At 31.2% G+C, this 27,901-nt stretch overlaps 1 protein-coding gene across 16 annotated transcripts in view; it reads left to right on the forward strand.

Annotated features, from left to right (window-relative positions):
* The window catches only part of LOC143084604 (single-stranded DNA-binding protein 3-like), a 78,133-nt gene that overhangs the window by 33,391 nt on the left and 16,841 nt on the right, over positions 1-27,901 (forward strand). For all 16 annotated transcript variants that reach the window (XM_076260835.1, XM_076260843.1, XM_076260842.1 and 13 more), the window contains 2 exons: positions 18,249-18,323; positions 19,317-19,371. In XM_076260835.1, coding sequence (XP_076116950.1) covers positions 18,249-18,323; positions 19,317-19,371 — 130 coding nt within the window. The remainder of the gene's footprint in view (positions 1-18,248; positions 18,324-19,316; positions 19,372-27,901) is intronic.

A 27,901-nucleotide genomic window follows, 5' to 3' on the forward strand; every position in this document is an offset into this window, starting at 1 on the left:
TCTTACTTATACCACCAGACATACTGGAAACAAGATGCACTTGAAAATACCAAGAAATACACAAATTAATAATTATTAATGAGCATTGTTTTTTGTTTTCTTCACATTTTACATTCCTTTCTTTTTCATAAACCTTTTACAATTTAACAATTACTATTTGCTTTGTGTGGAAATGTATCATTGTTGTCGTAGTTTACTAAAATTTAACATTTCTAACACAATGGGACATAACTCTATTTGACTTATAACATATTTAAAAGGGGAGGCAACTCTGTATACCTTAATTATTATTTAGAAGGGAGGTAAGTTATTATATTTTATCAATTGGATTTATTATTACCATGAAGTTCAGTTTAAGAACATTTGACTGACCACAAGAGTATAAATAAATAAATATACAAGTATATTACAAAAAGAAAATTATAACCTTATACTACAATATGGATTAATAAATTACCTTTTCTTCTGATTTGTAACTGAATCCAGAAAATATCCTTTTCACATTCTAGAATGTTGATCTTGTTCATATTCCAGAAAGTATCCTCTTCATATTTCTAAAAAAAATTATAAGAAAATAATTTCACTCATCTCATCTGACAAGTATTATATGCATTGAGATTGCCTATAAGATTTCACAGGAGCTATATTGTTACAAAGTTAAGCCTTTTGATCTAATTGAGTCTGACAGGTGGTATTGAATTTTCAGTCTTTTATCCTCTAGTTTGCATGTAATGTCAATAGAATTCAGTGGTAGGTTTTTAATAACCGAATCATCTGGTTATTTATTGTACATTCAAAATCCTTTGATCTCATTTATCAACCAAATAGGTTTTATACAGAGAAATCTTTCACACTAATTGCAAAGTAAAGAATTTTCTGAAGGTTTTCCTAGCCCATTATTGATCCATTCATTTGATATATGTATCACAATGTGTCTTAATTCCTGGTGGATTCTCATTCAATATTGTTTTTTATCATCTCCGTTTTATTATTTTATTTATTACAGATTATAATGAATATGTATGAAATGAAATAAAAAATATCATAATGTGTTTCTTATATTGTTTTATTATGTCTTGAACAATTATATTTTTATGTATATGAATGCTCATGCAGCTTATGAATATCTCATAAACTTTTGTCTGTATCATGAAGCTTAAGAAAGTCTCTTTTAAAAGAATCTGCACTTTTAAACCATACACATAGTAGAGCAAATAGCTAATGTTCCAATGACCTTAGCAAACACATAGATGATGCCACAACACAAGAACAGACTGTTTGTTATGGCAATATTTTGAATAATTGTGCATCTTATGAATCAAACATTTAATTTGCAAACTGAAATTCAACCCAATTAAATCTAATGTTGACTTTTTTCTTGAAGCAACTGAGATGGACAGTTCTGACAGTAGCACTAAAAGCCATCAATCTTTATAAGGGTTCATGGAGATTGGTAAAAAAAACAATGACACACAAAATGGATGTTAACATTCAATATAATGAAATGGGTTTCGTGCAGAATATGAAACAATACTGGAATATAAAATCAGAACCATGGCGCATCAAATAAATAAAAGATAAAGGGTATATGTCAATTTGACCATAAAACATCCAAGACAGAAAATATCACCTGAAAACAAAAAAAGTAACCTTTTACAGTAGTCACAATACTCCACAACACATCAATATCAGACAATTTTTGTTGGCAGCTATAAATTGAAGACCTGTCACGACAAAATGAGCTGGTTTTATCAGAATTGAATTGATATGGGTTGTAATAATTTATATTTCAATATGTGAACATGAAACTTGTTTTGTTAATTATAGAGGGTAGATAGAGAGAGAGAGAACTGGGATTTCGAAATACACTTAGACAACATATAAATTCACTTAGATATATTACTACTGAGTAAATATTAATGCATGATAATGGTAATAAAATAGCATTTAGTGGAGTTTGATATCAGGGTCTTGTCAAGTATTCGTTTATAGAGACCACAACATGGCTTGTAATTGATGTTACATCAAAAAGACATTGCATTGCTTTGTAGCACTTAGATTTAAGTTGTATGAACTAATTATGTCTTTTTGTAAAAGGGCTTTGATGTAGAATCCTAGCAGATTTAACAGCTATGACAGTGAAGAAATAATCTTTATTTAAAGTAATCAGAACTTTTTCCACAAAACTTGAAAGAAAATCCATTTGAAAAAATAAATGGACCTGTGTAATGCTATTAATGTCAAATCTATAGGTTCTCAGTATAAAAGGGAAGACCTAAGAAAATGTATGAACACATCAAAAGATTTTATTAATCTGATATTAATGAATGAAGATGACATCTTGACTAGAATTATCTGTCTTTTGAATGATAGGACTTAAGTCGAGCGAAAAAAAACTATCAGATATTTGAATGATTGTATATGAGATCCATCAACTTTAAAGCTAACTGCATCACGTTTAAGTTGATATTCTGAACTGAAGTTGTTGTTGAGTCTTCATATTATTATTATGTAATAATTTTATCGAGTACTTTTATTTATTTATTCTCCTCTCAAATTTCAATCATAATGCCTTATGATTGAATTTTGAGAGGAGAATGAATAATTATTTTGAATTGGTAAGGATGGGTTGGTTTCATAAAAAGATATATGGAAACATTGTTGACACATGTTTAGGTTGGTGGTTAATTTATCAGTTCATTTACAGAATTGAATTGACAGTGAAGTTTGAGAAGTTGCATGATTTAATTTGACTGGGAAAGGATATTTTGCTTTTAAGTGGCCATCAGTTTTGTTTATAACAAAAACTTCGAATTTTATTTTGACTTTCAAGACATTATATTGGAATGTCCTTTGTATTGTTACGGTACAAAGTAAGAATGTTCTTATTAAAGTCAAAGTAAGATTCTTCACATTAAAACATATAAAAGGGATGAAGGCAAGAATCAGAAAAAATAAACAAGGCTTAATTGGAACACCTCTGGATTTGCCTTTGTCAGACAGAGATATGTGTTACTTAGGTCTCCAGCTTGCAATGAGTATAACTTTGTTCAATGACTTAACAGGATCCACGAGGTCAAAGTCAAAGACTTGTTCAAATACCAGAGTTGATGAATACTAATAAGGTTTGAATGTCAAGGTCACAATTAAGGCAACTAGAAGACACACTGTTTTTGAAAATGAAAAAATAGGATTAATATGGTTTAAAACATGATGGTGATTGTTGCTCTCTGTCAAGAAAGTTTGTGTAGCAAATAAAGTTAAATTATGTCTCTGTAAGTACCTGATAGTAAAAGTCTTGTGTTTCAAGTTCCATATCTATTTGTACTCTACGTAAATTCAAGTTTGTATGTGTTTGACAAACACCCAAACATATCAGGAAATACGAATAAGCACTAAGCAACTTGTTACACAATTTTTGCTCTCTAGACCATGCAAGAGATTTAATATCAAATAACAGTTGCCATCAAGTGCTTGTTTTACCAATATCTATAGATTATTTAGGAATTAATTACTATGAATACAGTTTTGTGGAGGAGGTAGTTTGTCCAATTAAAGTTTACATGACAGCCCATCTGCATACAGTTCTAGCTTTATTGTATAACCAGAACACAAAGGAAATGGAGTTCCTGTTGTTAAAACCTTAGATGTCAAACTTTTACCTGTAATTGATCACAAAATGGCCAGAGTCTTGAACGGAAAGTAGCTTTTGTCATTAGAACATCATAATGGTATTTGTCTGGCATTCCTACTCAAGTTGGAAAATTACACAAGCAGTTTGGAAAGTAGAACAGGCCTTGTAGTACTTTTAGTCAGATGGATTTGTAGGAGAAAACGTTTGTCATAGGCTGAAAAAATATCAACACTGTATAAAGTATCATTTAGGTTTTTGAGGTACTCATTGGGTATTACATGTCTGTCTTAAAAGATATGATTAAATTTTTGATTGAAATGTTTGATTTTTTTGTGAACAACTTATTTTGGGCTTTTAATAAGAGTATGGTTTGCTGCTTGCAGTTGTTCATAATCTTGTGCTGTAAATTGTATATTGGGAAAAGGAAAAAATTGGTTTGAAGAATGATATATGATCTTAGAAGTTTTTCTCCCATATCAATTGTCATTAAGCCACATCAAATCGTAGGAAAGCTGTCAAAATAACGAAGATCCAATAGATTTTTTTTCTTGTGAGGGATCCCCATCTTTCAACACATTCTTGAACCAAATCCTTGAGAGATTTGCTCAGAACACAGAGTAGATTCATCTGAGTTTTATGAAATGTTAGTTTATCACAAACAAATGCATTATTAGTTTTAAATATTGCATGCATGCCATTTAAAGAGATTAATTATCTTTTGAAATAGTTTTGTTGTCAGGGAAGAAGGAAATGGAATTATTAAATTGGTCAGAAAATGTTTCATTTGTTCTTGTTAAAAGTAAATTTTCCATGTATTTATTGTTTGTTGCAAGGTTTGTTTGAAGTAAAAGGTTTTGATAACTTTGTAACTAGTTAATTTTACAAGAGGGCAATTGGTAGTTATGATCTAATCTGGTGTTTATGATGAAGGTTTAGTAAGTAGTTGTGAACAAAATATTTGATTTCCCTTGAGTACAAGAGCCATTTGGAGATGCTTGAGGGTTTGTAATCCCACAATACAAGTTAGTTTTTCTGTAAAATATTTACATTGCTGGTTTAGTTAAAACTCTTAGCTGTAATAAACAAAACACTTTTTTCTTAATTTTGGAGAGAGAAAAAAGATGACTCACTAACCCTTACAGTTATAAACCTATTTGTCCATTCCAGGAAATGAAGATTTTAATCATTTAGTACTCAAGAAAGGTCAAGGTCACAAGATGGTTTTGGTCAAGGTCACAATCAGGTTATGATCAACAGTTCTACAGTCAAAAAGATTTTAATCAATAAGTAGTCAAAATTCAAGGTCACAAGTTGGTTAAATATTAACACCATGGCAAAAATTCAGATTAAGTTTACATGTCATTTGGTCTTAGTAGTAAGTCAGGTCAACTGAAGATAAATCTAATCAAGTAGGAGTCAAAGGTCAAGATTACAAGAAAATTAAACATCAAAGATGTAATAACTGTCATACAGTCAGACTAAGTTTATGTTCACCAATCATTTAGACTTGGTGCAGTTCAGGGGGTTACCCAGTGTTACTTTCTATTCATAAATAAAAATCAGATATCTTCTTGTTTAAAAAAATTGGCAGACATTAGAGAATCATTCAGATAAAAAATTGAATGTTTTAAGTCCTGAAGTGTTCAAACTCTCCCCCTATTTTTTTTTAAATCACATAGAAATATATAATCTCAAAAAAAAGAAAAAATCTTTAGCTCATCCTTTAAGATATTTCTGGATCTTAGCCTGCTTTTATAAAGAAAAATGGTTTTCAGCCATAGAAAAATGATCTTTTGATGAAAACTACTCAATATGAGAAGAATGTTTCAGATAAAGTGCTAAAATCTGGCACGATACAAATCCGACCACAAATCATTTCAGTTTCTATTAAGATTCATAATATCGTTTTTTGCTTAGATGTGTGCTAGGATTACAAATCATGAAAGCTGTATGTAAATTGCTATACCATGTGACAACAGACAGAAATGAAATTTATATCAAGAACAAATAAATCTTCTATTTTTTTTGTCAAAACCATCATATATAAAATTCATAGCAACCAAGGAACATTAAGTTTCTTTCAAAAAAGTCGTCTGAAGATATGGGTTTATTATATCATAAATATTACACTAGTTTTCTTTTATATTTTATTGAAAAACGACTTTATCCATGCTCTTAGGGAAAAGAAAATTAATTGGATGTGAAACTTGAAAGGGATCTGTGTGTAGTTATATTGGAAAGAATGTTTATGGATGCAAGGGTTTTGATTCAGGACTGGATTTTTCTTTGATGAATGATGGCACATACATTGGAGGCCGAAAGTTTAATTTGCAATACATGCTTGGTTAGATGCTTTCCGTTTTCTTGACAAGCTACTTAACATGTTTAATTCATCTATTCACTTCAATTATTGTTGAATCAGAAATCGGTATTGATCATAGTGACATATCTGTATACATTGTGAATCTCATTTGAGACTTCATGATGTGTAATTTTTTTCTTGCATAGAGAATTGACCATTTTTTGCAGACGTAATGTTCAAATATTATTCTGCTCAAATTGGATGTTAGCTTTTTAATGTTAACACTTAATTTCTTGCAGTGTAACTAACAGCTGCAGGATGTTAAAAAGATAAAAGTCCAGATTTTAAAGCTTGCTTGAATCTAAGACTTTAAGCCAGCTGGATGTAGGATAACTGTTCACATTTCACTAGATATTTTCAAAGCATTTTTTTATCAAGATTGTGACATTCCCATGGTGGTCATTTTGGAAAATATTAGAATTATTTTTTATTATGGGTAAACATGAGTTATTGCACTGAATAATTATTTTCAAATTAATTTATGGAGTAGTAATCAATAAAAATCAAACACACTATCCCATCTGCAAAACACATCAGCCCTAGACTATGTTTATGACATGTTAATGCAATCTTGATTATCTCTCTGAAAATTTGTCAGGTTTTGGTAATTGGATTTGCTGTTTTTGCATGACAAGTTCTACTTGCAGATGATGCACAATGAAAACTTTAAAGTTTTGAATTAAGTCTATTACTGGTATATGGTTCTTACGCCATTGACTTTGGTCAGTATCTTAAATCTGGTGGCAAATTAATCAATTATTGGATGTCAAATTGAAAGATTTGGGAAATGTTTAATGAAAAGGTGCCATAATGGAATGGAAAAATGTTTGGTTCTACAACTCCTGACTGTGAATAAAATTCCTATTGATATGAAAACCGTCTTTTTCCTTAGGGCTTTAGAGCTCTAGAAAATGTCTTTTTGCCTGCTGAGTAGATCTTTGCTTCAATTATAAGTCTTATATGATATGTTTGTATGAAAATAAGAACATGCTTATGATTACCAAAGAGATAACTCTCAAACCAGTGATTAATTGACATAGATGTTAGCAAATATAGGCACACTACCTATTAACACAATTGGACTCATGTGAAGCAGGACTTTAACCTATTTCAATATAAGCTGTATATTTTATTTCGTTGTAACACTTCCGGATGTTTTAAGCTAAACTTTTAATAAATCTTTGCTATCTGAAACAGCTGTAGTCGAGAAAGCACATCAGTTTTCAAGCATCTCTGTGAAGGGCATATCTTGACAAATTTTGGTAGTGTACTGATCTTCAAAACTAACCAATCTATAGATCTATCTAAAGACCAGATATAACACAGGAGTGATGGATCAAATGTATTTAATTCCCATTCTTCAAAATGACAAATTTGTTGAGGTCATGGCACTTGTCTCTGTAAAAAAATCTTGTATACCTAGGATATTTTTTAACAGAGACAAGTGGCTGTGATATTGAGCTGAACTATTTGGTATACATTTCACTCCCCGTCAAGAACAAAAGGCTACTTCAATTCTCAAGAGATTCATCTATCAAAAGATTACAGTAGCCTTTGTGACGATACATTATTGTATTATAAACTGTATACAGATAATGTTTAAGGAAGAATTCTCTCTTGTTTCTACATTTAAGCAGAAATGCAAGAGTTTGAATGGCACATGACTTTGAGGTCAATAGGGACATAGTTGGAAGAACGAAATCAGAAAAGTAGAAAGTTGCTGTTTGGCAATATATACCTGTTTTCTTGGGTAATATAGAATTGAACTGCTAAACGATTCAAAGACAAAGAATTGATGGTAATATAGAATACAGAGATATGATTGTTATCAGTATGAATGGTGTGAAATTTTAGCAGTTAAAGGTCACTGTATGGCCCTTGACAATGAGCAAAACATGTGTGTATTTTCAAGTTTATTGAAATTTACATCCAAATATCTTCCAATTATGAAGTAAAATGCACACTTCCTAATTTGGGCAAAATCCACATCCACCCAACCATAAAAGTTCAGATAATAGACAATATTCAATGGGCTTGTTGAATTGTTTGGTTCACCAAATCATTTTATAAAGTGATAGCCATGCATCCAACAACTCAATTTTGAAAAATTGGGATTCAGTAACTTTTGGAATTGATTCAGCCTATGAAATAGTACTAAATATAAATTTATCAGAGGCAGTTTGAGATCCTCAGTGTCTAAAATGAGCTGGTAATTGATTATGCTCATATCATGATGTGTGGGTGAACAATGCACCTAGAATTGTATCAGTTAAATTGCAATATTATGTTGACTTTATCATTATCTACATAATAAAACTCTGCAATCATACTACATAAAAATCTTCAAAAGATTGCTTTTATCCAAAACCTCAAAGGAATTTAAACCTTAACTGATAGTTCTTTTAAAACTGTACCTGGTGTAAATAAAATCTGCACATTCGCAAGTCAGCCTGGGGTTATGCAACAAAGTAATGTAAAAACACACAAAGCAATTTAATTTGAAATTGGCATAAAGAAAGAGTAATTTAAAATAAAGGTGTCTTGTCAACAGAAAATTGTTTTCGAATGATCGTTGTTTTAGTGGTATTATACCGCAGAAATATAGGTTTTGCTAGTATTATTGATAATCGGGCAATGAGCTAGTTCTCTCATACTGTAGACACTTTAAAAGTTGTGGTTGCCCCAACATGAGAATTTGAAGTCAGTTTCACAAAATAACTTACCATGATTGGACATAAGTCATCAACAAATCAATGCATGGTGCTTAAGATAAATGTTAGTCAATGTTTTTTGTGTAACAGACTCCTAGAGCTCTTCACAAATAATCTTGCTATGAAAATTGATCAAAAGTTACATTCAAATGTTCAAGACTTGAACTATTTTATTCTCCCTTGATTTTTATGTGAAATGAGTTGCTGAACTGCTAAAAAAAGATTGAGCAAAAATCTATACTGTAACCTTATAAATAATGTTAACGAAATTGGTGTTCCTTAATGACCCAAAGATAGATTGTTTATTACATCAAATCACACAAGGGTCATACCAATGTATACTGCCAAAGATCACTTAAAGACAAGTATATGAAGCTGTTTGCAACATATAAGTTGGAGTATGGTCAGATGTATTGGTTAAACTGTTACGATCAAAGGAATACTTGGTTACACAATGAGGAACAGGGTTGTTAAAATCATATCACAAGACTTGAAATTCTGCCCTACATTTCACAAAGTATGAAGTATTGTTAAGGCTTCTTAAAACCAGAAAAAGTACAATTTTAGATCACAAGAAACCATTCATTGAGGTCTGACAGTCTTTTTGGAACTAGCTTGAGCTATGGAAAATGTGCTCCTGCAAGACCTCGAAAAGGCTTTCAAATGTCAGAACCTCTGGAGGTTAGAATAATGCCACCCAGGGCCCAAGCAAGACAGAAACATAAGAGTAACATTGTAGACAGACTTGCAGACGGTCAAGGATAACTCTTAATGTCCCTTTCGCTGCAGCAGAAGCATAAGATAAAGAAAGTGCTTCCACAATATGAGCATCACTTGGTGTTACACAACTTTGGATCTAACAAACAAGGGTTAGTAATGCAATAGGTTATATGAAGCTGTAAATAGTTCTGCCAATAACTTCACACAAAACCAGAAGAAAAGCTGCTTTAAATGTTGCAAATTCAGTAGAGTTACTTCAGCTTTAGTTCTAGATGCAGTTCTTTTTAAATCTCAAAAGACAGGCATTATTTGTATTTAAAGAACATACTCAAAAAAGAAATAAAGTCTGCCTGAACTTGTGATTGACTTTTTTTAATAATTATTCCAGCTGTAAAAGTCATGTGCAGAACTAATCTAGAATGTCTTTTTTTTACCTTTATGAATATTGATTTGAAATTAAATGGAAGAGAAATAGTTCTGCCATAACAAACAGTAGTAATTAGAACAGTAAAACAGCTTGAGATCTCATAAGAGATATATCAGAAACTGATTACTATTGCATAAAGATGCTGAACAACAGTAGATTGAATTGGAGAGAGATGTTAACTAGAACAATTATGGAAAGAAAAAGGGCAGGATTTTAACTGGCAAGCCACTTGAGAGAAATCTTGACTATTTTAAGTCTTGTTATGTTAAACAAATCTTGTCTGCTTAACATGCATGCAACAAATAAAATCTTGAATGAATACTTTTTAGTTGTCAAAGAAGTATAGTCTATTCAGGAATACATGTATTTCTGAAATGAAAATGACACAAACATGACAAAATAGAAAACCGATCCATTTAAAAAGTCATTTGACTTAGACAACTCTGACAGAACTACTACATGGACTAGAAAGGAGGAATCTAAAAGACTTTGAAAGGGTTTTATTGGAATTGCAATGCTTTTGATAAATACAGAAGAAAAAAATTTAAAATGTTTGATATCTCACAAGAGAATTTTCCTTTCAAGGCGTCTCCAGGAAGTCTTAGGAGAAATATTAACTGCTTTTGGTTACTCTTAGGAGAAAAGAATGAAACTTGAGAAACTTTTTAAGCTGTGTACATGCAGAGAAAAATTGAATGACTTTTGAAAACAAATACTAAAAAAAACTTTACTAACTGGGTAAGAATCCAGAAATTATGCAGCTGAATATGTTAACCTACTTAGTTCAGTCATTTCTATTGCTTGTATTACATGAAAGGGAATGGAAACTATGTAACTGAAGTCCCACAATAAAGTAATTTGGACTTGACTGAGAAATTCAGATAATTTGACACATTTACTGATTTTACTCTATATTTTGTAACTAGATAGAAAATAATTTGCCAAAAAAAATAAGTTAATCAAGAAATTGTGATGTTTACTAATACTTAAAAAAAAACAGTTTTCAGCTTCTTTCTGTTTATTATGAAAAGATTAAAATTGATATTTTCTGTTTCCACTGACTTCAAAGTTAGTCAATCAAGACTTCTCTTCATTCCAATCGTAATGAACAATTACAAGCTATCTTTTCTCATCTTGAAAGATAAGTTTTGTACAATCCTGATAACTTATAGTTATACCTGTAAATTGACTTTTTACGAGTTTTCGTTAATTACTCGCATGCAACAAATGTTAAAATGATGATGGGTAAAATAGCTGGCAATAATTATCGAAAGTTTGATGTAGTTGTTAATGACTGATGGAAATATCTTTGATTGCAGTTCACTTATATCTACAATATATGTCAAATTTGGAAGGAGAAAAAATAGTGATTGCCAGGTGTAAACGATACATTTAAACATTTAATTAACGATAATGGTTAAGGGAGGAAAATACGAACAGGTGTGAAGGCAAGAAAAGCAAGAGCGAATACAGATAGCACATGTAGTACAGACGTGCCTTAGACTTTGGCAGATCTGATGATTTAGATTCTGTCTTTTAAGTCTAGCACAAAATTTACATCTACAGCCAAATTTGAAAAACGATTTTGGTTACCGGTATTTAAAACTTGAAGACTCAAGTTTTTCATTAGAATGGCTTTAATATTCAGACTCTCTTGCAACTTCATTAAGTAGGCTTTCCTAGACTGTCACAGTCTTGTCTAAGAAAATATACTTGGTCAAGTTTCAAAAAGACACTTTTACAGAATTTAAGACTGCTCAGAATTTTGAAATCATAAAAAGTTTGCATTTCAATCAAATTGTGGCGTCATAGGGGTTGTCAATCTCAGGATAAAGAAGAAAAAAAAGAAAATGAATAATACATTAGAGCATTATTTATGGTTGCTCTCTTGAGTGTGGTTAATTTTTTATCTCTTTATGGTTATTAATTGAGATAATATTCACAACATTTTTTTAAAAGGCATATAAAATTTTCACTTATGGTTCATTGGAAGAAATACAGTACACAGATTTTTTACAAAGCTTCCAAAATTTTATGTTATAGTGTTTTTTAGAAAATATATGGTACACAAAATTTTGATTAAGTCAACAAAAATTGAATTATGAGATTTAATTACATTAATTATTCACTTCAGATGTAATTTCAGTATGTAAAGAAATATGAAGATAGTATTTTTGAAAATAAATTTAAAAAAAAAATTGATTTAGTAGTTAATTTATTCTGCTTGTTGTGTCAGGTGCATGTGTATGGTGTTGGTTAGAATGTAAATTATAGAAATTATGACATGGACAATTAATTAGAAAAAGTATTGAAAAATACAGAAAGACTAGTCTTTTGTACCAGTTACTCAAGACATAATGAGGGGCGTAAAGGGGGGTATCTGCATGGAAGAACTTGAAATGAAATTGGCATTTCACGATGAACAAACAATAAAAAAATTCTTGCACGTTCATCTTTTTACTGATTTCACGAAACACTGTGAATAACAAACCTTTTTCACAGCTGCACGTGAAATAAAAATGGCAAAACACGTTGCATGAAAATAATCCTTTACCACCCTCCATAATGATGAATACAAAGAAGGCTCCAACATGTATAAATAATGGAGAAAAAGTATCCTTTAATGTGGGTCTTCTTAATCAGATATAAATCATTAGATCTGCACTTTATGGTACATATTGAAGAAGACAGGTTCTTTTATGTGACTTTTATAGTCTGTTGCATTATAAAAGGAAATGATAATGAAGAAAAATTACCTTTGGTCCCCTTGGAAAGATCATTGCAATCATGGCAGAGGATGAATGGTTGAGGTGTATTTTTTGTAAGACAGGAGCTCATAAAACTTTTGATTGACCAAGGAAAACCCAGACAATTAACAAGATAAAAGAGTTTCAAGAATCCTTGGAAGAAACCTGTCATAATAACAGAAGTTCAAAAATGATTTTGGAAAACTAATTTTAAATTTTTAGAATTTCTTGATCAAAGGGGGAAAAAATCCTGAACAGGAGGATCGGCTCTGAGGTACCAGCTTCAATTAGGACTGATTTAATGTTGTCTGCTTAATGTCCAGTAGGAAATATTTTATGCATATTCAAGATAGAAAAGAAAATGAAAGCCAAGTTTCACTGGGTGAACTGGATTAACAAACATATTTATCAGCAAAGCAATATTTCTTCTTCAAATCTTTGGAAAGGTTAAGATCCATCATAATAAGCTATGCAACAGCTGGATTGGATATGAAAGCTTTTGAAGTATGATTTTGATCTATAGAGCCATCATTAGGTCGTTTGTCATCTTCATAATCAACCGTTACATAAAAGAATTCAGAGGCAGAACTCTACACTGGTTCTTATGTTTAACATAGAGCTCATAAAGCAAGTTCTATGAGTTTGTGAAATGTTTAATCTTATTGGAAGTCTTTATCAGGCCATTCATTATCACTGACATTTCAGTTGATGAATTGTGATATAACATATTAAAGTGTTTATTATAATTTACAGTATCTTAAATGTGTAATTTAAAGCTTTAAAATAGCGATAACAAAGCTGAAAATTGAAAAATCTGCATTTAAATATGATGCATATCTCTAGGCAAATGTTGCTGTCAAACGCACCCAATGTACACTAATGTTTTAAAATATTGATAAAATTGTTGAAAAATGATAGAATTTTATGATGGGGTTTGGTAGAATTAATTTAAACAAATCTCCAGGGAGTAATATTATCAGAAAACTGTTTGGAAACATGACATACTAGGAGTATAAATTGAAACTGTTATTGGCAATAGTGAATATTAGATATTTAATTGGGGGAAAAGGGGGGGGAGTTATCTTGGGTTTGTTAGGAGAAAATTTGGAACTTGTGCTGCACTTAGAGGACAATACTCCTCCCCCAGATGATTGTGTTGTCACTCCCTCATATGAGATGGCATAATGCAAAAGGCTTGGATAAAACAGTAATTAATTCAATAACATAGGAAAGAAACAAGGTCTAGGTCCTTGATATAACCGACCTTGCAATAACCTTGTGTGTACTCAAGGAAGTTAAGAACCAGTCTCATCATTGTCCTTTATATCCCTTCAAATTTAGTGGGTTAGCTTTATATTAAATCAGTATATTATAATTTTGGATACTATGTATATGAGATGGGGACCCCACTCAGGATTCACTGATTCTTGTTATGATATGAAGAAGGTTAACCACAGGACTTTGTTTAGTGGTAATTATATATAATGAGAGGTACTTTGTAAACAAGTAGTAAGATGTATTTGGTAAGCAGATCAGTACACTTACTTAAGCTAAATGTCAAGTTATGACAGTTTTATGGCTTTGTTTAGACAAAATAGTTATAATGTAATTAGACCTTCAAAAAGTGTAGCCCCAAACAAGACCAAAGTGAAAAGAGGACTGCAGAGTTGTGAATTTAAGTAACAGCACCACTGTACAGCGGCTTATAACTTAAGATTTGGAAAGAAAAAAATTACATGCTTGATACATACTAATTTTGTTTTATGACAAAATGTTAGGTTTGTTGCATAAATATGAAAACTGCACCTCGGATGGATTGCACTTTTTTCATACACCCACATTTGGCTAACTGGATTTCCGAATCAAAATTTAAAGGCATTATCGTGGGACTGTTTCGTGATAGGAATACAATGAACATATCCAGTTTATTGATGCATCTAAATGAATTAGGTTTTGTCATTTAAGTTGCAATTATTATAAATAGCAGTAGATTTATTAGGGCAAACAATAGAAATTCCAGCAGCTACCTCAAATAAGTAAACTTGTCATGCTTATGGGCAATGAATATATTTCTCATATTTGTTTTTTTACCATAAATGAAGAAAAGATACAAAAAATGATAATTTTGTTGTTTATTTTGGGGTGTTTTATTTTGCCTATTTATGCTGGGGTCAATAAGAAGGTCAATAAAACTATTTTCACAATGACACGGTGACAGGATTTTCTGCTTTGCAATGTTTGCCCTTTCAGATGAGAATCTGTATAATATAACAGGCTATTTTTATACCTACCTGACACAAATTTGGCTAGTATTAGTAGGTTTAAATTTAGAAAATTTATATATATACATAGCTTGCATAGGTGACATAGTTACTACAATCAATAAGTTGATTTTTATCAGTTGATTAGTGAATTGTGGTTGCAATATGAGAAAAAAATGACACTTATGTTAGTACATGTAACAGCAAAATACAGCTTATGAATATAAGTTGTCTCATTAATTTGATGGTTTTCTGTCCCATCATCTTTTTCATTGAAAGGATAATATAAAAATTGTCTTACCTGATGGCTGTGCTATCTCATTAAATCTTCAGAACATAATCCTTGAAAGCATTTTGTCAGATTATTACATTACTGATATATATATAGATTCAAGTAGAATCAAATTCCATATTATAATTGAATATATATTCCAAATAAAAACACCATTACACAGCTCCGAGGAAATTACACTCTTTAGAAAATTTAGACACATCTTCTTTCTCCAATGAAAACTGTCACTGATTCCGTGCTGGGTTTGTTAATCCTGTGTGTTAAAAATAAAATGAAATTTAGCTACCATTATTATGCTGCACAATAAATTGCCTTCAGGCTAGCTACATAATGAATCTACATTTTAACCTGATATGGTTTATGTTCAAAGGTACTCATTATTAATTTTAAGCACAAAAACCAATTTCTCTTGGAAAAATTACATGTAATTCATCAAAGCTAGAGAAAATAGATTTTCCTTGTTTGTTTATCTGGTTTAGCGATAAAAAACTTGAAAGGCAACTCCATGTGATCAACATACAGAAAAGCTGGTTGCATGTTAAAAATACATAATGACTTGTTTAGTTTCCTTGCGCCAGGTATGTGACGACTGACTTGAGGTGTTCGGTAATGATAGGTTAACTTTCTTCACAAGTTGCTCACTCTACTTGGATGTTGGTTCATTAATCATTTCGAGGATGATCCTTGTCCCAAATTGAAGAGCCTTTCAACCCACTAATATTAATTTTACAGGCTCAAGTGGCCAATTGCCCATTGTGGAATACGACTTTGCATTTAAATTTCTTTTTATGCTTGGCTGTCTTAAATGTGTAGCAGAATCATTTCGCGAAATTAGAAATGTACACTTCAACGTCTCTTTTGAAAAACTTTGACATTTTTATGGATTCGTATTGGATAATTTATCATAATACACACCTCTTTTAAACATGTGTTTGTGCAAGACATTTAAGACTCTTGTAGAACATTTTAAGTGATTGCTTTTTCAAATGAAATGATTTAAGCCTTTCAAGTGAGTAAAAAAAAAATGAAATTGAATTTCCGATTTTGCTAAAAGCTTTCAATGTCATAGTTTAATATGATCTCTTAAAATCTATTTTGAAGAGAGATTGAAGTTTTCTCAAATATTGAACATTTAATGGTCATAATAAAGAATAGAGAGTTAAAGCTGATATTTGTTGAAAACTAATAAAAACCTACCTTTGTCTAACTAATATGATCCATGGAAAATGAGAACCTGTCAACTAATTTAATATGTCATGCAAAGCAAGAGTGGAATTTCAATCTAATCCAGAAGGAAATAAATCAAGTCTCCTTTTGTACCTAGCATGGATTCACTTGTATACTTGTACAGAAAGCTTCTTTGTGTAATTCAATTGGGGAAGTGTTTGGTTATAAGAATAATATGAATTAATTTCGTTTTTGGATTCCCAACAGACTTATAAATAGATTGGTAATTGTTTGCGGTATTTGGGGGGGAAAGTAACTACAGCCATAGAGGGTTTACTAACTGCACTTTTTAAATGCGTAGATCGATCTTCATTACAGCTTTACATGCTAAGCATGTACTTCCTAGTATAGTAAGGGACCCTTCATTATATAATGTGAGAACTATTACAAGAAGGGACTTTACAATACAAGAACAAATTTACTTGATAAAAATATGAATTTCACTTAAGATCCTCTTTCATTTCCAGACAATATTTTTATAACAGAAAGATGATCACTGGTGTAATACTGACACAATTGCTATTGGAAAGAAAAAAAATTAAAGGCAGAGTTGTCTTTATAAAAAAAAAAGTTTGTTTTCCTCTTAATGACATGAACTCAGCTTTTTATTGTATTGAAGTTCATTCCAAGTTGCTGACAGAATCCAAAAACAAAATTATATTTGATCAGAAAATTTGAATTAATGATTTTAATATGCCTATAGAAAATTCTGTCTGTCTGATGTATCACAAAAATTCTTCATTAAGTTGAAAATGTCAAAGGGTTAACATATATAAGGACTGGAAGTTCTAGGAAATCTAATCTTCTCATATTAATATCATCAAAGTGCATGGATTTTCAGGGGAAAAATAAATATCTTCAAAATTAAAACTTCAAATTTATCAAGATTTGAAATATCGGTGATAGATGATAGACGCTTATGCTTAATCTTAAGAAAAGATAGCAAAGAGCTCAGATTTTGTTAGGAGAATGCAACGTTTTTCATTTAACTCCAACAGTGCACATGTAATCTTCATCAAAAATCAAAAGAAGTAAATGTTCTATACTGCTTGTCAGTCTTGAGTAGAATTTGGATCTATTTTGCTACTTTTTCTAAGCATTCACAGGTGATAAAACTTCGCTGACATGCCTGTATTATGTAGTGTTATTTGTGTTGAATGCTAAACATGTTTTGTATACCTTTAGATGTTGTTAGGATTGTCGTTTCATCATATTAATCATAACTACCTTGATTGAAGAGAAAACACTTCATATCAGCTGTCTATAAATTGAAAAGTGTTTTTTCGTATGTGGCTTTAATTTGCTTAGAAATTTTGCAATGAACTGCTATGTAGAAAATGTAGAAATATTTTTAGGTGGGTGGGGGTATGGGGAAGGTTATCATGACACAGTTTTTTACCTTATATTTGCTAGTCTTAGACCTAAATGCATCTGAAAGAGGTGTGGCACTTTCTTGTGCTAAATCAATGATGGCTTGTAACAATATAGCTGTATCCCCACAAGTTTATAGTTGTAATAAGGCATAAGAAAACCACGAGGTTTATAGGTCAGGTAGTTCAATGGGAAAGGGGTATGAGACTTCCTTAAAAGAGGGATGAAAGATACCAAAGGGACAGTCAAACTCATAAATCTAAAACAAACTGACAACGCCATGGCTAAAAATGAAAAAGACAAACAAAAAACAGCACACATGACACAACATAGAAAACTAAAGAATAAACAACACGAACCCCCCCAAGAAACTAAAAGTGTTGCAGTTAAATAAGGCAAAAAAAATCATAATTTGAAAAATGTTGAAATCAACTTTGACTGAATACGGCAAAATTTTTAGGCTTGTAAGATTATAAACTATGTCTTTCTTTTTCAGCCATTTATGTCCCCACGATATCCAGGTGGCCCACGAGGGCCTGGGCCAGTGCGGATGCCACCAAATGATTTCAATGTAAGTAATTTATATGTCTTAAAATGCAGGATAAAAATTTCTGAGGACTTGAACTTTATGGAAGGCATTAAATAGTTTAGGCTTAGGTTTTCACAAAATTGTTGTAATAGTGGACTGAACATTCTGACAACCATAAAATTGTAAATAATATTTGGTGAACACAGAGTAAAGCAAAATAATCAGTCTTCCTAAGCTGATATGAATACTAGATCTCTACAAGTCGGAGTAGTAAAAAAGATGGTTTACGAGAGGTTGTAACTTGTAAACAGTAGTTTAGTCGAGAGAGCCCAGTTAATCAAAAGTAACATGTCTGGTTTCCTGACAAGAGATTTCTTATTCAGTCAGTCGTCCTATAATTACTCCAAATAGAGATATCTATCAGTCTAACCAGGACTAGTTCATTCTCTTATGGGCATTTGATTGTAATCAAATTCTAGTGAAATAAACAGCTGTGAAATAACATGCTATTGATTCAAGTCCACTGCCTGTATACTGTCTGAAGTTAATAATTACATAATTACATACAATAAAAAACAGATTGTTCAAAGTGACTTTTGATAGAAAAAAGAATCTATTAGTTAATTCCTGTTTGTTTGATGAATGTTATATAACATGCATATATTGAACCTTCATTGGTCTGTAAAATCATTGTTTACATATTTGCTATGACATATAAAATATGCATAAAAGTTTTCCAACATCGGAAAAAAGCTATGCTTTGATCTTCAAAAAATGTTGGAAACTTGAAAAGTATCAATTTGCATTGAGAATGCTGTACTGAATTTGGCTTTCATTTACATAGGGGTGCCTTTACTTTAAGGTTATTATTTGTTTATAAATAAGGCTAAGTTATGAGATGTTCTTGGTTTCAGGTTAGATTTTCAAGTTAGAGTAAAGGATATGTATAGTTTAGTAAAGCTCTATATGGGTTGGGATTGGGATCCCTTCAGTAAAAAAAGTTTTGAATTTAATAAAATAATATATTGTTTGTAGCCACCTGGAGGAGGGGGAGGTCAAATTCCAATGAACAGTATGGATTCTCGGCCAGGTAAGTTCATAGCACCTCAATAGTAATGTTAAGGGAGTTATATCCAGGGATGCTGTTGAAATAAAATTGAGAATGGAAATGGGGAATGTGTCAAAGAGGCAACAGCCCGACCATAGAGAAAACAGCTGAAGGCCACCAAAGCATTGAACAGTTAAGTTTAAAACCTGCATAGCTTATTGTTAGACTGTGATGGTTGATATTAATGAATATAATAATGAAATAATTCAGTAAGTTCATAAAACAAGAACCAGCACTAGATAAGGTTCTAGTGAATCTAGTCTAGTTTCACTGATTAGTTTCGATTCATAGGTAAGGTTAATTAGCAATACCGGTACCTGAAGTTGAGCTTCAAATAAACAATTTAAAGCTACCAACACCCAATGGATAGACCAAAATCAAAATTCTATCAATTTGAAAATTTTACAATATTAAGTTTTACCAATCTAGTCAAGTATTTGTGAAAATTGTTTGATAGCAAATGAGAAGATCTTGTAAGAAATGTGATTTAAATATCAAGATTAGATTTTAATACAGTATTATAAATGAATTATACAGTAGTAATATTTTATAAAGGTTAAAATATTCAATATATATCTTGAGCGTTATTTTTCAGCATTTATATTGTCACTGAATTAACTTTGAATAGGTCATCAATGCTCCTTCCCCTTCTCTCTTATTTAAGATTTTTTTTTTTTTTACAAAACAAGATAAAATGAAAATTAAAGAAAAACAATTAGGTGAACTTGCCTGTGTCATGTTGTATTCCACGATTTTGTATGATCTCACTATATCATTGATGACAAGACGTGATCATCACTTGACACTCGTAAATTCCCAACCTAATTGAACCAATTCTAACCATTGTCAGTCTTTACTTTTACTTTCTAGCTTCTCTCCATGGAGTATCTTTTCTTCCTGTAGACATAAAATACAAGAAGCAAATCAATTAGTCCTGTTCTTTATATCTGTCTTATTCTTGCCTCAATAGGCCTTCACAAACACCAGATAAATCCTATATGAGAGTTTTTGATGCCAAACGAGAGTAGCATTGGATTGTGAGTGAAGATTTCAATTATATAGAATGCCATTAATACTCCATTCTTATCATTGGTAAAGTGATTGAAAATCCTTAGAACTAAAACCCATTTGTTTGTCTCTGATAACTGCAGCTGAAATGTGTTGAAAACATTTAAATAAACGAATCTCGTTTCCTGATCGGTAAAGCCCTGTAGCTGTTCATGTCACTTCCAACTACTGTTCAAATGATAGAAACTAAGAAACGAGAATCAGGAGTGCTTCATTGGAAATTTTTATAGTATATATAAAAATCTGATAAACATTTAAAAGTTTCAAGTTGGTGATGTTTTTTACATAGTGGGATTTCTTAATACCCTTAATGAGAATCTGTTATCCTGATGTAAGCTTTGAAAACAGCTTTTCTAAAGATTATATTGAGAACGGGGCATTTATTATCCATGAAAAGTAGACTGATTGTTTATACAGAGATGAAGGGGATGTAAGAAGTTTGTTAGTATAGCAATATACAGAATTGTTTGTCTGGTGGTTTATAGACAATGGACATCTGTTTAGAAGCTAATAGAATTGTTTCATGTCTTCTGAAGATTAATATCAGCAAGAACTTTCCATTCAATATCATTCTTGGAGTATTTATTTTCTTCTTTGCTTTTGGTGGTTGAAGGCTAATCATCAACAAATAACAAATTTTCTGTAGGCTTCTTTGCTTAATTTGTTAGAACCATGAAACGAAGATCCTGTGATAATAAATATGTTTGTTGTTTTTGAAGATTTTGAGAGAGAAAACAAGTTTTTGTGTTGTTTAGTTGCTCTTGTTAATGTGTATACGATTTTCTTTTATTCATATTTCAGAGGAGTTTATTTTTTGTCTCATTCTTGTTTATAATTGTACCCCTTCATTGAACTCCCTCCCTGGGGTTATTCTCAGGCAGAGCTAGCTGATAACAGAATTGATTGATACCATTGCCAAAACCATGTGAGAGAACATCTTCATGTCATTTGGTTTTCAGAAAGCTGCTTTAAAACATTGTTCTTCTCCAAAACTCAATTTATACAGCTCTTTATCAATAAACAGACAAAATCAAGTCTCCCAGCAGACATAATTGCATGTCCTGTTTTAGTAATTGTTAGATTTTTTCGTAATGATCGAGTTACAAAATATTTGCTGAGCCTTTAAATTGGAAAAATATCTCTTCTTTATAAAAGTTAGTGTCAGCTCAGTTTGAATTGCCAAAACACATTTGTTAAATTATAAGCTATAGTCTTACCAATATTTCTTTTCCTGATTGAATTTTAAAGTTGTAAGCGGTCTCCTTTATATATCAGAGTTTGAAATAAGATAGTTTATATTATAGAGACCCCACAATCCATTAGATGAAATAAATAGCCTTATACACAAGCCAATCTAAATGTAAATAGTTCTAACAGTTTGCCTATAATAACCCATTACTTTTACCCAATGTTTGATGAAGATAAATTGACTTAAACAAAACTTATCTTTTTTTCTTTCTCCTATAAAACTGCACATCAAAGATGACTGGTTTTCGTTCAGACGTTTATGATTCTGGTTACTTTATTTCTCAATTAATAAGCTTAAGTAGTAGTGATAAACTGGTTGCTTATGTCTATCAAACTTACTTTTCTATAATGATCAGGTTCTTATAACAGATCTTCAGTCTTTTTATTATCCGTCTCTGTTTCACTGCCAGGGTTCATACAGAACGTCAAAAATGTTAGTATTCTAGTAGTTTTTGTATCCAAATTTTGATATCGATTCCCAAGGAGGTCTTCCTTCTTCTCTGTTTCACTGCTAGAGTTCATATAGAATGTCAAAAATGTTAGTATTCTGGTGGCTTTTGTATCCAAATTTTGATAGAAGTTTGAATTTTCACTTATCTTTTTAGGTACCGGTACTGCTTCTTTGCAATAAGTTTTCACATTGATGTCTATTCAATTTCTGAGTTGGTCCCACTCCTTTACTATGCATATTAATATGGATGTCTATTTAGTTTCTGAGACAGTCCCACTCCTTTGCTATGCATAAAAACACATGTACAGCATGACTGATAGTATTATGAAGTAATAACTGTCCTGTTTGTTTAACGATTTTGTTTCGAGAAGATTAACATTTATTATGTCAATTTGTCACTGACTTCTGTGACATCAATGTAGAAAAAATGTCGCCAAATGTACTTTGTGGTTTCGTAAATCTCCCATCAATAAGCATTGTACTGAATTCACAATGTAAACCTTCCAATTTATAATAAAATCTGCACCAAATATTAGTCTGTACGGTCTGAATAAATCCTTCAGCTAGATTTATTATAGTGTTATTAGAAATTCTTATTCATCAAAAAATCCTCGTAGCTACATAATCTACAATGGCCATGTCTCTCATAAAGTATGGCTCTTAAGCACACCTCTTCACTCAAACAGTTCTGTCAATATAAAGAAAATGGAGAGACTGGGAAAATACATGTTTGTATAAATATTTGATACTTCTCTTAGAATAAATGAAGTCCTTGTGATTACGAATGTCAAAACATAATAAATTGATTTTGAACTTGTTTGAAAAGCCTTTTATATACACTATCATAAATTTCGTGGTAAATTATCCATAATTAAGTGAGTTCATGCATGTAACATGAAAAACTTTGATTACTTTAGGGGAAGAGAGAAAATGTAATATTATCATTCTATATAAAGTTTACCATTTGATATCATTATACCTTGTATGTTTGAAGTGATAGCCTAGTCCCTTGAAATATAGGATAGCCTACCTGATATCCTATCATTGTATTCTGATCTGCCTTGATTAAAGGCATGGGTAATTACTGTTAAATGGAGAAATAATGAGTTTGCATGTTGACTTTCTGTAATCATGGAGGATGACTGTGGACGTTTATTGTACATGCTACAAGCAGTTCCTGTATAGCCATTGATTTAATGCATAATTGTAGCCAAACTGTTACTTCGTTAACAAAATTTGATATAATTTAGATGGTGTTAAATTGTATAGTTGTGTACAGATGAAGAACTTTGTACTTTGGCCATTTCATTAAGTTTTATTTTTTCCCTGTCATTGGCCATTCATTTCAAGTCTTATTTCCCCTTCCCCCCTTTTCATCAAGTCTTATTTCCCCTTCCCCCCTTTTCATCAAGTCTTATTTCCCCTTCCCCCCTTTTCATCAAGTCTTATTTCCCCTTCCCCCCTTTTCATCAAGTCTTATTTCCCCTTCCCCCTCTTTTCATCAAGTCTTATTTACCCTTCTCCCCTTTTCAACATAATCTTAATGACAGTTAAATCAGAATAACAATGATTTTCTAATCAGTTCAGCATCTTGAAGTTCTTATTCATTGCACAGAAATTAATGCTTTTTTCAAAACTCTATCTATAAGAAATATGAGTCGTGTATTCTGAAGTTCCATTATTTTTCAGAATTCCCTAAGTGTTTAAGAACAACCTCCATATCTTGAATGATGAAGCTAATTAATGAAACACATGTAACAAGCCTGCATGTCAAACATGTAATAACATTACAAAACCAAATTAGAAAAAAAAAATGGAAATTGTATGTTTTTATGATTAATGGCGAAGCAGCTGTTTGGTGAATTATTTTCGAAATGAGGTAATTAAGATGAGGTCCTATCTATGCTGTATTATAAAATCCTATAGTGACATAACCATAGGTTCTTCAGGTATAATTAGTCTATATACAAAACAATAGTCAATTTCAATCAGTTTTATCATGTTTATCATTGTGCAATTCAACTAGCTTTGATCGGGTCATGTGACATTTTTGAGATGGGATAAAGGAAAGATTTTATGAAGATTGTAATTAAAGGCTAGATTTGCATTATTATACTATTAAGATTGAATGAAAGAAAGTTGTTAAATTAAAACTGCATGAAGTTACTTAAAAGCCTTGAACATCTCAGAGAAGTGAAATAAAAATTGATGGTTTTCGTAATGAAACTCAAATAAATTTTATTAAGGCTAAAAGCTTTGGTTATAGGGTCTCTTGGTGTAATTTGTTTGGGGAAAAACTAATTTAAATAAATATTCATAGAAACATAAGTGGCTGCATATTTAATTTAAGTTTGCAATAATTGGTCTTTACTGAGCTTTTTCTTAAAGAATCTCATGTTAAAAAGATAGAAATGTCCTACCTGTGTCTGCGTTAACAATCCTATAAAATTGATGGTGCATCCCTATGTTTATATGTTTTCATTTCTTTTGATACTACTGCATCATATCAAAGCTATTTAATGTCCTATCAAACCATCAAAATTCCAATAAATTTACATGGTATCTATAATTAACATGCATTACTATAACATCATTGATAACACCTTTAACAGACCAATGTCTCAGCTCCTCTATGGTTGAAGCATCCTCTAAAGGTTTTTTCCGATTATGGAGGGAAATGAAAATCCTGTCTTATAGTCAGCCAATATCCCACTGGGTCGGTATCACTTAAGATTGATAACAATTTCAAAGCACTTACTGCGGCTATTTGATATCTCATTTGATGCAAGTACGATGTAATTTACCCATGCAATGAATATTGGCTATATTGAATTTAAAAAGCTGATTTATTAAAAGATAATTTACGATCATGTTCCAATTTTAAAAGGGATTTAATACAGTGAATTTTTGCTTTCGCGAATTGAAACTGTACCATTTATCGTAAAACAATTACGAATTTGATATAACACTTCTGGCTGTTTAATATTACACATTAAAATATTCAATGATAAAAAGATACGTCTGTTTTATAATGCTAGCCTGAAGGGAGAAAGGCCATAATAGCTTTTTAAAAATTGGAAGTTTTATTAAAAAATATTCTCTTACCGTTTTAATCATATTACGAGATAATTCAGTCATCCAGCTGGCTTGTAAATTCACTCACTTGCATGTTGCACTGATAGACATCCATATTAATGTAATAAAAACATTTTTATTACAAAAAAAAACAGTCAGACATTGGTTTTTATGTCCAAACACAATGTTGACTTGTTTGTCCTCTAATGTAGAATCTGTAGGGAAAAAAATCGTGAATAAGAAAATTGACTCTCTGAGGAGTCAAGCAAATATTGAAAGTTGGTTATCCATTAATCTTATCATTCTAAAATTACATCGCTGACAATAGCCAAGAAATGGGATCTGTTTTGGATAGGACATCTATCTGTTGAACGATAGATAAACATTCTCTAAAGCTCAAATAAAATTATTGTTATATGGTCCAATGATAAAAATCTTTAAAAAAATAAATACCAACCTATTATGTATTCATGAAAGACTCTCTTATTTCACATAATGTAAGAAATATTGTTAATTTTTAATGTTTTGTATGTTCATGTACCGCCCAGACTTGGTGCAATTAATGAAAAATTGAAATGCTCCTTTCACAACCTGCCTTCCTAGTAATAACATAATATAAAACTATGATGAAAAATAATCAAATTTTCCTATTAGTTTGACATTTATATGCAATATACAAAAGATTAGGGCTTAAGATGAATGTCAGATCTAATGGGTTTTGTAACTTAATAATTTTAAGCAACTAGTAGTTTAAAATTCTTTGATGAAAAAGTTTCTACAAACAGTGCCAGGATAGCAACAATTTTGCATTGAAATGAATTTGATTTGAAGAGAGGATGCTTTGGAGAATTCCTGTTAAATTTTTCAAAATTTAAATTTTAAAGGCAGCATTAGGGAAAACATCATGAAAATGTCCTTCAGACAACAACCCAATAATATAAGGCAACTTAAAATTTACTTTTATTAAGAGGTTGGTTATCATATGAACTTTTAACAACAAAAAGACTCCCACCATACACTTTGATATACATGCAGATACTTACTGACATTGCTGAAAAAGTTCTTCTGTTGTATCCATTCCACTTCTAATGGTTTCATCTCAGACAGTTATCTCCCCTTGTAATGCAACTCTTCTGTTAAAAAGAACAAAAAAGTCATTACAGTTCTCAAGAGGGCGATGTTTGTTATGGGTTGGTTAAGTAATATTCCTTTAGATTTTGACTCATGCTAAAGACTTTGTATGAAATGTACAAGGCAGTTACATGCAGACATGCTTAATTTACAACGGTGGTTAATGAAACCAACACAGAGTGATAATAGATACACAAAGGCAACCCTCCTGGGTAATACTTATATCTGGTTAGAAAATTATCCCACTACAAAAAAACATCAATATGTTTATTGAGAAAACAGAAGTGTATGATCTTGGAGAGAGCGATTCTGTGATTGATGAATTAGGAGAAAAATCTCTTATCTTTCTCTAGTAGGATATTAGTTTTACTGAGAACGATCCAACTTTTGATGGTTTCCTTTTGACAACTTGTGGAATATATTGCCTTGCATTTCCCAGTCTTTTGATGGTTTCTCAATCTGATAATTGATGGAATATGTTCTCCTGGCTGCAGTCAATATTGAACTCTTAATGTCTAATAAAGTCCCTCTAATATTTCCAAATATGTTGTGGTATTATTAATAATGTAAAATCATTGAAGCATGAAATTGTCTCCTCCCTGAGCTTAGATGATTTACTAATATCATGCTTGGTCTTTTTTGAGCTCCTGACTAGTATAAATGCAGTGCATACAGTGAATAATTTACATGGATTTTATATCCATACTATATTTAGAATATCATTGAATTTGTAATTTAACTTTACCTTTAACTCATAGCTCTATTCCAATTTATTCTCCCAATAATTCAGACCAACATTAATGAATTTTGAGTCCAAACCAAAATGAGTATACAATGTAAGTGCCATTCAAACTAAAAGATCCTTGCTAAATTGATCAATATGCAAAAAGTTTGACACCCGTTTGTTATTTTATCCACCACTCTCAACAAAAGAACAATTTTTCACATTCTTTTTTGCGGAAGCAGTGGGCGCTTAAAAAACATAACTTATCCAAAGTTTATAATGAATGTGTATCTTCAATCATTATATATAGTCTATGCAATGATTGAATAATGTGTAAAAGGAAAGGGGATAAAAATAAATTACCTGTGAAATTGTTCCCTTGTTAAACATTCCATTGTAAATATTGTCTAATGAAGAAGAATTATACCAGTCCTTCACAATAACAATATAGTAATCACATAACTAAAATCCACTCTCTATTCCCCCATGATGGAAGATATTTCAATGTAATTGCATGTTGACAGTAGAAAATTGCTTATGAAAATTTGTTGTCTGTGCCAAGGCAATGTCATTAAGTTTAGAGATTGTTTAGCCCGCTGATCCTCTGTAATATCCTGCGTTACAATGAATTTCTTGTGTTTTTATTAAACGAACAGATTAAGAAAACGGAGACATGACATATCTCAAAGCAGTGCAGTATCTGGTGAACACGGACTATTAACTACCATTTGAAAATTAATACTAAAATGAGTTTGGTGTTGATTGTTTAGATAGAAGATTGTCTCTCGGTTACAGAAAAAGTCCACGAATATCAA

This window comes from Mytilus galloprovincialis, chromosome 1 (assembly GCF_965363235.1).
Source record: "Mytilus galloprovincialis chromosome 1, xbMytGall1.hap1.1, whole genome shotgun sequence".
NCBI classification, from domain to species: domain Eukaryota; kingdom Metazoa; phylum Mollusca; class Bivalvia; order Mytilida; family Mytilidae; genus Mytilus; species Mytilus galloprovincialis.